The sequence below is a fragment of the Phyllopteryx taeniolatus genome, chromosome 14 (assembly GCF_024500385.1).
Source record: "Phyllopteryx taeniolatus isolate TA_2022b chromosome 14, UOR_Ptae_1.2, whole genome shotgun sequence".
Taxonomy (NCBI): domain Eukaryota; kingdom Metazoa; phylum Chordata; class Actinopteri; order Syngnathiformes; family Syngnathidae; genus Phyllopteryx; species Phyllopteryx taeniolatus.
In genome coordinates this window covers 12,834,786-12,846,184 of record NC_084515.1, presented here as the reverse complement: position 1 = coordinate 12,846,184, position 11,399 = coordinate 12,834,786, and the positions used below count along the sequence as shown (strand labels likewise).

Below are 11,399 nucleotides of genomic sequence, written 5' to 3'. Positions count from 1 at the left end.
AAATATGTATTCTTATTAATTTTATTGCATACGATACTTAATTTAAGAAGCTTACATTTTGTGGAGAATTTTGAGCTGTTTTTTTTTTTTTTTGGTGTGGATTGTTCATTTTACAAAATGAAGTCAAACTACTGATGTTGCACTTTCTTAAAAAGAAAAGATTTAAATTGTGATGTTACCTTTTTTTAAGCATGTTCTTTTGTCTTTTTGTGCGTATATATCATTTTGTTCATTTGGGAATCCTTCATTTATTGGAGAATTTGCTTGTTTTCTGTTCATTTCCTGAAAAGAAGACAAACTAAAGCACTTTCATAAAAAGAAAAGCTTTACGCTGTTTTGTATTAGATAGTCAGACTGCAATACATTGACTTGTGCTGTGTTCTCATGTATAAGTCTCTTCTCTCTGCCTTACTCATGTCTGGAGTCAGCGGTTGTCACTGTATAATTTGCAGACATGTTTGTACAGATGAGCAGAGGGGCGATGACGTGTTTGTTGACTCAGTGCACAGGTGTTACAGTGCTGTTACTTTTCTTTTTCTTTTTTACTAAACATAAAAGACACTCGCAGTGATTTGTGTCTTCTTCTGCATACTCGCTCTCCGTTAGTTTATACTTAGCAGGACTCTGCAACAAAATGCTCCCAAGGCGATCCTGTGGCTTTCTGGGGAGTTTTTGACCATATAAGGAGAAGAGGAGTTGAGTCGAGCTTTCCTGTGGGAGGGTTCCCATTTCTCGCACTCCACATCTGATTCGTCCTTTCCCCTCTTTCCTCTCTTGAGTTTGTCCCAAACGCTTCTCCCTCTTCTTGCACGGATAAAACAATATATAGTGTGAAGATGAGAATTACATCGATCATTCTTACCTTCAAGGGTTTATCAAAGTTGTGTGTGAGCGTGCGTGTGCGTGTGCTGACTGCATCCTGAGCTACCAAATAAGGCACTGAGCTCATGATGTGATGTGAGTTCATGTTCACGAAAGTGAGCTCGTGCCACTGATATTTATGACTTCATGCTTAGTTTGGAGGACGTCCTCAGGCAATGTTGTCGTCTTAAATGCCTAAAAACCAAACTAAATGTGAATGTTCATACACACAGTTGCAAAAAGAGTCAAGAATTGGCACAAAGTACAGACTGTTTGTATTTTATTCCCTCATGCAATGTGACTGACTATAGTTCTTTGTCTTATAGCTGTCAATCCATGCAACGCTGTTGACTATTCTTTCCGCTCTTCACATTCACTTGTGCATGTATGGCGTACTATAGTATTCAATTTGTGTATTATTACACATTATCCCTCACTGTATTGTATTTCATTTATTGCATAATCAGTGCATCACAGTTGTTGTTTTTTTAAAGTCAGGGTTGTGCTATTACTCACCTTACCAGTCAGCTTTGTTGGCCAATTGATTTTAATGACTCACAAAAGGTGAGCTGAGTATCTTACCCATGTAAAACGCAAGCCACAGTCAGAGTTTTATCTCATAAATTCACAAATAATATTTTCTATTTTCTCACGCACTTATTCACAAAGAGGTGAACCTCGCCCCATCTTTGCTTGTGAATGACTGCCTTTTTTGCCACCTGTCCCAGCTTTTTTAGAACATGTTGCAGCCATAAAATTCTAAGTTAATTATTATTTGCTAAAAATAATAAAGTTGATCATTTTGAACATTAAATATCTTGTCTTTGTAGTGTATTCAATTAAATATAGGTTGAACATGATTTGCAAATCATTGTATTCTGTTTTTATTTCTGTTTAACACAACGCCCCAACTTGATTGGAATTGGGGTTGTAGTATTCATATAAACCTATCAATCCTGATAGACTTGATTATGTCTTATGGACCATTAACTTACATTTTTGCGACATACAACACTGCTAACTAGTCTTTCTTCAGTACACATTTATGTTTGCATAGCTGCATGCATAGCATAGTGTAATATTGTTGTTTAAATATTATTTTGTCATGTACAGATGTAAATCCATGCTTACATAAAATATTTATTGAGGCATGTATACGTTTTCTAAATCATATATCATACTAATTTATGTATAGTTGTACTGATATGACAGTGCTGACACGATTATACTGTCCATATAGCACATAGATTATAAAATGACAATTTTTTTTGCATCATACAGCTCAATGTTGCTGACTGTACTTGCTGTTCACATTCACATCTGTATAGTATGTATGATATAACAAAGTTTTCTGTTTCTATATTATTTATTCATGTAAATTTGTCAATCCTGGTACATTAGATTATACAGGTATATAAACTATTATGGGTCTGTACATGTTTTTTTTTTTGCTACATACAATGCTGAAGACTATTCTTGCTGCTTTTGTTTACATTCACATTCTCATAATAGCATGCATAATATAGTACAGTATTCTGTTTAAATATTATTTATTCATGCTTATTCATACACTATGTATTGTTACATGAATAGATTTTTTTCCACACACAATGCTGCAAACTATCTTCTAGTCTCATTTGTATAAAGATTATTAGATTGCCATCAGCATTCTCGTGCAATTTTCAATGAAGACACATTTTTTTAGCTTCAAACCAATTCATTTGGTAAATTTTGCAGTTTATCATTCTGCATTCCTCCGGCCAATGAATGGCCTTTTCTGGTGCGTCAACATGCCCGAAAACTTAACAATTTCTGCATGTGTGTGTACCCTGGTGGAAATGTTTGCATTTTAGGGGTGCGGGACATGACTCCCGAGTCGTCGCTCAGTTGCGCTCGCTTGAAAAAAACAAATAATAATAATTCCCTAGAGACCAGTATCACAAATCGAAAAAAAATTGGTTTGACTTGTCAATCATAAAGGGATGCACAAAAAAGTCTGAAAGATCCATGCCTGAAATTGAACAGGAACGGCCGTTTTGGTCTGAGGCTGCAAAATGGCGAAACTACAAAGCATGGCGTCAAAGTTTGATGGTCATTTCAAGGAGTCGCCATGAAAACGCAGAGGGGCCATCAAACCGTCACTATGATATAACCTTCATCAACTGTTCGGCCAATGTTTTAAGTCACATTTGTATCATTCTTAACTGGCATATAAATGCAAAAATCTGCTAACATTGACTGACTTTAATGACTGGAATCTTCCGGCTTCCTAATCTGCCCCCCAAAAAACAAAAAAAACAAAAAGAAAAGAAGAGTTTGCACCTGGCTGAACAGAGGCCTGGCGTGATGTTTGAAATCCAGTGGTAGTGTGACGTCGGCGGAGAAATTGTTCAAATTGATTCTCATAGGCGACGACGTGGCAAATGCAAGTTGATATTGAGATATATCGCTTATATGGTCACTGGCCACCTTTCTTGTGATCTTTATTTTTAGCATGGGGGCAGCTGGCACATAAGAGCAGAAAGCCAACACACATGAACGCTGATGTTCTGATGTTACACACCTACTCACAAACACACACACACACTAACCCTAACCCAGCACAAACACGCACACACTGTACACACACACTAACTTCCTGTTTCTGCTTGCAATTAGAATTTCTCACAGTTTCTGTTCTCTTCAATTGTGTTGTAATACACGAGAAGCAGGACAATTCCCAACATCTCACAAAAAACATCCTGCAAAGTCCTTTACAATAAATAGACGCCTGCCTCCTCCCATAAGGAAAACCATAAACCTGTAGTAACTGTAATAATTAAAGAGGCAACTGCTGAGCCCATCAAGTAGTCGTCGGGTTCTGAAAAATAAACGCCTCCCTCAGGATCGATGACTTTCTTTCCCCACTATAGAAAAAAAACAAGTGGTAGGAACTATTCAGTTCATACATCCTATTTTACACCCGGACATGAAAGAATTACTACTGAGCCCAATGTGTCGTCATCGGGTGCCTCCTCCATCTACAAAAAATACACGCCTCCCTAAAAAGGGAGTAAACACGGAGTAATCACTTCAATAGTACATGATTGCTAACACATGTAGATTAATGAGTTAACTGGTGTGCCTATCAAGTAGTCACCAGGTGTGCCATCCAGTTATAATAAATAAATGCCTCCCTCAAATAGACACCTCTCTCTTCCCATCATAAAAAACAAAAACCAGTAGTAGCAAATGATTGAAGAATTAACTTGCGGAATCCATCAAGTAATGGCCAAGTGTTGTCATGCATTCACGACACATAAGTGCCACTGTAATTTCTAAAGAGTCAAAAGCTTAGCCCATCAAGTAATCACGGGTTGGGTCACTCATTTACTAAAATAACCCCCCCCCCCCCCCCCCCAAAAATAAGACCTCCCTTTTCCCATTCGCAAAAATATGCGTAGTAACTGTATTTAAGAGTCAACTGCTGAGCCTTGAAATAATTGCCAGGTGCAGCATTCAATCACAAAAAATAAATGCCTCCCTCAAATAGATGCCTCTCTTTACCTGTCAGGAAAAAATAGGTGGTAACAGTAATTATTAGCGAGTCAACTGCTGAGCCGATCAAATATTCGCCATTTGTGCCATCCCCTTATGACCAATAAACACCTCTCTCAAATAAATGCCTCTCTTTTCCCATCAGGGGGAAAAAAAATACAATTGTGTACTTGAGTTCATAGACACTATTGATCACACACACAACCACTAAAGAGTTACTGGCTGAGTCCATCAAGTTGTTGCTGGGTGCTTCATCCACTTATGATCAATAAATGCCTCCCTCAAATAGACTTAAAACATCTCATTACTATATATAAAATAAATCCTGCAATGTCAACAGTCCTTTACAGTTATAGGAAATGTATCTAAAAAAAGGGCCGGCCAGTAGCATTTAGCTTTATTGCATTTATGTTTGATGTCGCCTCGCTCTGAAATAAGACGGGGGCTTATTTTCACTGGCACAGATCGTGTTTTTTTTTTTTTTTTCCCCCACCCGGAATGAAAACTATGCCTTTTCTAACCAACTCTGGTATTAACATCAATCTCAGCATTCCCAAGCCAGAACACATGTGGCAAAAGGGGGGTTGGGGGTGAAGGGAGCAGTGGTCCAAATATGGACATGTGCTGCCAAAACATCTCCACCATGTTGCTCCTCCAGAAGCATTTGAGAAGTTTATATGAGGGAGGGAGGGTTGCAGAATATGTAGTAGAGTAAGGGAGGAGGCGGAGGAGCAGGGGAGGGGGTGGACATGTTGGGGTTGTCACTGGGAGGACCGAGGTTGTCTCCACTTTAAATCACACGCAGCTCTAGCGGACCTTCACTTTTTGCATCCTCTTCCTCCTCTGTCGAGCACTTCTCTCCTCCTCTTTCGTCGCTCCTCTCCCTGTATTTCTAGCTCCTCAGCGCCATCCAGAATCCGTTATTTTACCTCCTCGACCGACGCGTGAAACCCCAAAAGACCTGTCACCATGGAGGCCATCAAGAAGAAGATGCAGATGCTGAAGTTGGACAAGGAGAATGCCCTGGACCGGGCAGAGCAGGCCGAGACGGACCAGAAAGCAGCAGAGGAGAAATGCAAGCTGGTGGGTTTAACTTCATGGTCAAATTTCTTTGCTAAGAGCATTTTTATATGCAATGCTATAACAGAAAGCATAAGAAATATTGTTCGCAAAATCTATGTGACTCATTCGTCCCTCAATTAACTCCTTCTTTAACAAAACAAAAATGGGTAGTAACTGTACTTACGGCAGTTCACAGACACTATTGTTAACACGCAGACATTAAACCCGCCAAGTAGCTGTTGGGTGCATAATCCACGCCGCCCTCAAATACGTGCCTCACTTAATGATGGCTCCCTTTTCACATAAAAAAGGTAGTACTGTATCTGTAATTACTTCAGTTCATAAATGCTATTGTTCACACTTAAACATTAAGTAGTTGTCAGGTGTGTTACCAACTTGCAAAAAATAAACGCCTCCCTCAAATAGATGCCTCCGTTTTTCATATCTGGAAGAAAAAAAACTGGTAGTACTGTTACTGCTATCACATTGGTTTATAGATGCTATTGTTCACACTCGCACATTAAGGAAGTAACTGTAATTGTTTTAGTTCAGAGACACTATTGTTCATACATGGTTATTGAAGGTCCCGTACTTTGCCAAACCAACTTTTTCTAGTATTTGGGATGTAATATTGTCTCTGTGATGCTTCAGTAAACGTGAAATAGGAATTAAAATAATCCACGCATTGGAGGTCTAAATAGCCAAAAACACGAGAAATTGACACTTTTATACTATATCCATATTAAAGAGTCACTCTATGGAGGTCTAAATAGCCAAAACACGAGACCTTTAAGAGTAAAAAGTAATTGTTGGGCACCTCATCCACTAAAGCGAAATAAACGCCTTCCTCAAATAACAGCTAGCTTTTCCCAATAGGAAAAAAAAAAGGTAGTAACTGTAATTACACGTGGACATTTACGAGCTAACGGCTGAGACCATCAAGTAGTTGCCAGATGCATAATCCACTAATGAAAAATATACACCTCCTTTAAATAGACGCCTCCCTTTACCCATCAGCAAAAAATGGGTAGCAACTGTAATTACCTCAGGTCATAGACATTATTGTTCATATATGGATATTAAAGTGCTTACTAAACCTATCAAGTAGTTGTCCAAGGCCTCATCCACTTAAATAAAGGCCTCCCTCAAATAGATGCCTCCGTGTTGAACTCTGTAGCCAACAGCAGCACATAGGCACATCACAGCCTGTCGGATTAATTACATTGTGGAGACTTAGCGCATTTTGTGAACGATTAGCGTGGCGATTAGACTGATATGCGGTCGTTCTGCGATGTTGTGTGCGCCTCACTTCAACGACGGGCCACTCGATAGGACCAAAGTGGAGTGTGGAGACGTAAGATCATCCCCCGAGGTGTCTAAAAAAAGACAATTACTGCTCCGTGGGAGACGGTGTCAACACATAGGTGTGCCAGGAATGACAGAGACATGCAAACAAAGCCAGGAGCATCTATTAAATCAAGTGGAAGTGCTCCCCCTACCTCCCTAAGGGAGCACTCAGTTGCCCACCGAGCTCGTCTTCCACATAGGAAAGAGTCAGCATGAAATTCTAGACGACAGAGCGTTTGTTAGCGCTTTCTTCGCTATTCTTGGTGTGGCGGATGGCATAATACACCATCAAGGTCCATCAGCTGCAGTTTAGCCACGGTCCTCAGGGAGGGTCTACTCCAGTGGAGCCAAACCCTCCTCAAGTCCTGTCATAAACACGCTTGATGTTCTGCCATTTTGGCAACGTTGTGAACCAGAAAAGCACACTGAGTTGGGTGCAAGACCTCCGCCAAAGGCAAGACGGTCGGCCACTCCAGCTCTGTAGGTGCAGCTCCATCTAGTGGGTCAATGCCCCGCTCAGCCCAAGAGTGCATGTGTGCAGTGTGGAGTCACCTCCAAACCTCCCTGCTCACGCACGTAAAAACACTTACCCCATGACTCCATATTCTTATTTTAATCAGCTAAGGAGGCTAGCCAGCTCTAGCTAAAACACTTACCCGTGACTCCATATTGTTATTTATTTAGCTAACGCAGCTAGCTCATGTTAGCTAAAACACCCCCGTGACTTAATATTATTTATTCAGCTAACATAATTAGCTATCATTAGCTAATGTTTACATTTACAGATAGCTTACACTTGTATAATAACGCAACGTACCCGTGACTAGTCCATATTATTTTGAAAACTACTATCTTGCCGCGCGAGCAGAGAGGCGGCGCACGTGCGCATGAACTTGTTTTTTCACAGTATTAGCTCAAATAGTGGCCATCCCTCTCAAATAAATAAATGCCTCCCTCAAGTAGACGCCTCCCTTTACCTTTTGTAGTAGTATTGGTTGTAACTATACTTACTTAAGTTCTAGTTGCTATGGTTGACGCACATGAGCCCGTCAAGTAGTTGAAGGGTGCCTCATCGACGTAATTGTAAATAAAGACCTCACTCAAATAGACACCTCTTTCCCCATCAGGAGAAAAAAAAACAGGCAGAAACTGCAATTACTTTTTAAAAAGAAACAATTTCAATTAAATTACATTAACGCGTTCATTACTGACGGTCCTGGTGCCTCAACCACCCTATAATAAATAAATAAATAATAATAATAAATAATAATAAATGCCTCCCTTGAAAAGAGTCCTCTTTTTTACAATCAGCAAAAAAGGGCAGTAAATGTAATTACTTACGAGTTTATTTACTGCTGAGCCCATGAACGTAGTCCCCTGGTGCCTCATCCAATTACGATGAAAAAACGCCTCCCTCATATTGATCGATTCATTTTTTCCATTAGGAAGAAAAAAAAGGGCAGTAAATGTTATTATTTAAGACTAGAGTCAACTGCTGAGTCAGTCATTGCAGTCACTGGGTGCCTCATCCACAATACAAATAAATCCATATTACTGAAGGCTTACCTGCAGAGCAAATTAAACATCCACTTAAGATGAATAAATCCCTCTCTCAATTAGATACCTGCAGTACTTTTCCTATCAGGGAAAAAAAGATAATTGGCAACTGTCAATATCTCAGTTCAGATTTGCTACAAATAAATATACGCTCCTATCAACTATTATATTCTAAAATTTAAACTTGTGACACCCTCCCAAACAAATGTAAAATAAAAATAATAACCCCCCAACACACACACACATGAACAGTTTGTAAAATGTGTTTGTAAAAGCTGCACTATGAATTGTAGAATGTCCACTTCGGACATTGCCAACACATGAAAAACATGAATTGTAATATTGCCAGTAATATTGTAATACGCCTCCCTATCTGCAGTTGATCAAATATACATGTTGTGTCTTGTTGTGAGTATACAGTACGTGTGGTAGCAACCCTTTTTTTTCAACCTGTTTCTACAATATTACGTGATGACAGATGATTCGCTTGCCATAGTAACACCTGACTGATGTTTCAGCTGGAGGACGACCTGCTGGCTCTGCAGAAGAAGCTGAAGGGAACAGAAGATGAGCTGGACAAATATTCTGAGGCTCTGAAGGACGCTCAGGAGAAACTGGAGCTGTCCGAGAAAAAGGCCGCGGACGTGAGTTGGCCCGATGCGATGCCACCCGAGGCGCATTTTCCACATGTGGGAACACAAAGTTGTGGCCACCTGACAAAGTATCGATAGCCACATTTGCGAATGTCCGCAGAGTTAAGTATCGGATGTGAATGCAGATGCTTGATTTGAAACAGAGCTCCTTGTCAATCAGAATAGGTTCTTTTTTTTTAATACTAAATATTACCATAACATACTGTCACTTTAATGCTGCATAGTTTACAGTATATGAAAGAACGATTTTTAACAAGTGTACGTGAATAAAAGTCTCAAATAGCAGAAAATATTAAAAACACACACTTTGATAGAATTATTACAAATCCAATAAAATAATAGGCGTATACAGTGGATGTCAAAAAGTCGACACACCCCTGTTCAAAATGCCATGTTTTTGTGATATAAATAATGAGATGAAGATCATTTCAAGACTTTTTCCACCATTAATGTGACCTAAAACCTGTACAACTCAGTGGATTTTTTAAATATATTTTTGAGTGTGAAAGTAAAAATCATCAACTGAAATAATGTTTGCAAAGGTGTGCACACCCTCTTATAACTGAGATGTGACTGTGTTCAGAATTAACAAATGTAAAAGAAGAAGAAGAATCACCTTTATTGTCATGAACATGCACACGAAATTTGTTCTCTGCATTTTACCCATCACAGTGAACACACACTTGTTAGTGGAATACACTGGAATAGGGAACACACTTGTTAGTGGCATACACTTGAACAGGGAGCAGCTGAAGCACCCAGGGAGCAGTTTGGGGTATCAGAGTCTTGCTCAAGGACACCACAGCCGTGAGTCCGGGGGATGTTGGCGAATGGTCCGGTCGGGGTCTTGAACCTAGGTCCCCCATGGTAGTAGGCGATGATCTTAACCATTGGGTCACAGCTGCCCGGGAGGGCTCATGACAACACATTTAAAATGCCTCTGATTAATCTCAAATAAAGTGCAGATGTTCTTGACATTTTCTTGCTTTCTAGCAGAACCCTGAAGGTTTTGCCACCATTCTGCCACCATGTTTCGCTGTAGAAACAGCCATACCTTTGGGAAATTAACATTGTTTCATTGGACCATAACTACATCTCCCAAACATGTGGAAATTTTTTTTAGGTGACATTGGCCATTTCTGAAAGGTATGTTGAATGTGATTTTGAACAAAGCCACGTCCCAGTTATAAGAGGGTGTTCACACTTCTTTAACTTACCCTCTCAAAATTTCTTTTTTTGTTTTGTTTTGGTAAATTTCAAATGAGTTGCACAGTTTAGGAGTAACATTAATAGTGGGGAAAAGGCTTGAGAATATTTATCTTGTTCTCATTTATATCACAAAAACATGGCATTTGAACAGGGGTGTGTAGACTTTTAAAATCCACTCTATAATATATTACATACTGTATGTCTACATAATTAAATACAAAATAAGGAAAAATATTGATTAAGATTATTGGCTCAAAGACACAACTATTTTCAAATTGTGGTAAAAAAAATACAATAAAATAAAATATGAACAATAAATACAATTAGATAAAAGAATAGAATAATGAATTCAAAATACACACAATAAAACTGCATTAAAACTAAGAAAAACAACCATTTTTTTTAAAAAAATAACCACTAAATGGTGAAAAGATTATAATAAAAAATAAAATAATGTAATATACATAATGTAAAGTGTAAATTGCTAAATAAGAAAATAATAATCAAATGAATTATTAAAATTATTGGTTCAAACAAACATTTTATTAAATTGTAATCAAATATAAAAATAAGGATCAAATCTGAACAATAATAACAAAATAGTAGTTTAAAACAAATATTAAAAATGCACACTAAATTGCTAAAATTCTGTTAAAAGAAACAAAAAATAATAAGGATATAACAATGTAAAATAAAGAATAATAGCTCAAATGTACACCAATTGTTCTATATAATAAATAATAATTAATAAATATTCAAATGGAAAAAAAATAAGTATTAACACCAACTAATCATTAAGATTATTAGCTCAAACACTAAATAGTTTTAAAATTGTGTTTAAAAAAATTAAATACAGTAAAGTAAATAGAAGATGAACAGTTAAGATTATTGTCTTAAATGCACACTAAATAGCTATACTATATTATGCTAAAATAAAGAGGTAAAAATAAAAACAATCGAAAACAGTCAAAATATATTGGCTCAAAATAAATACAAACTAAATAATGTAATCAAACTAATGAGTAAAATACAGTATAAACAATAAAAAATACAACATAAATAAATTTTTTTAATCTGGATTTTCTTTTCAAAACTTTTTTACGTTATCTTTATTTGGATGATAAAGAAGGGTGAAATCCTATCTGGCTTTTTGTTGTATTGCTATATCTTCCT

The 11,399-nt window shown here is 37.8% G+C and overlaps 1 protein-coding gene across 2 annotated transcripts in view; it reads left to right on the top strand.

The window, feature by feature from the left end:
- The first annotated feature begins 5,150 nt into the window (after positions 1-5,150).
- LOC133488649 (tropomyosin alpha-3 chain-like) overlaps positions 5,151-11,399 on the top strand; it is a 14,970-nt gene continuing 8,721 nt past the window's right edge. Inside the window, exons 1-2 of one of the 2 annotated variants that reach the window (XM_061796758.1) lie at positions 5,151-5,481; positions 8,883-9,008. In XM_061796758.1, the coding sequence (XP_061652742.1) occupies positions 5,368-5,481; positions 8,883-9,008 (240 nt within the window). In that variant the 5' untranslated portion in view covers positions 5,151-5,367. The remainder of the gene's footprint in view (positions 5,482-8,882; positions 9,009-11,399) is intronic. The other variant, XM_061796757.1, reaches the window with a different exon arrangement.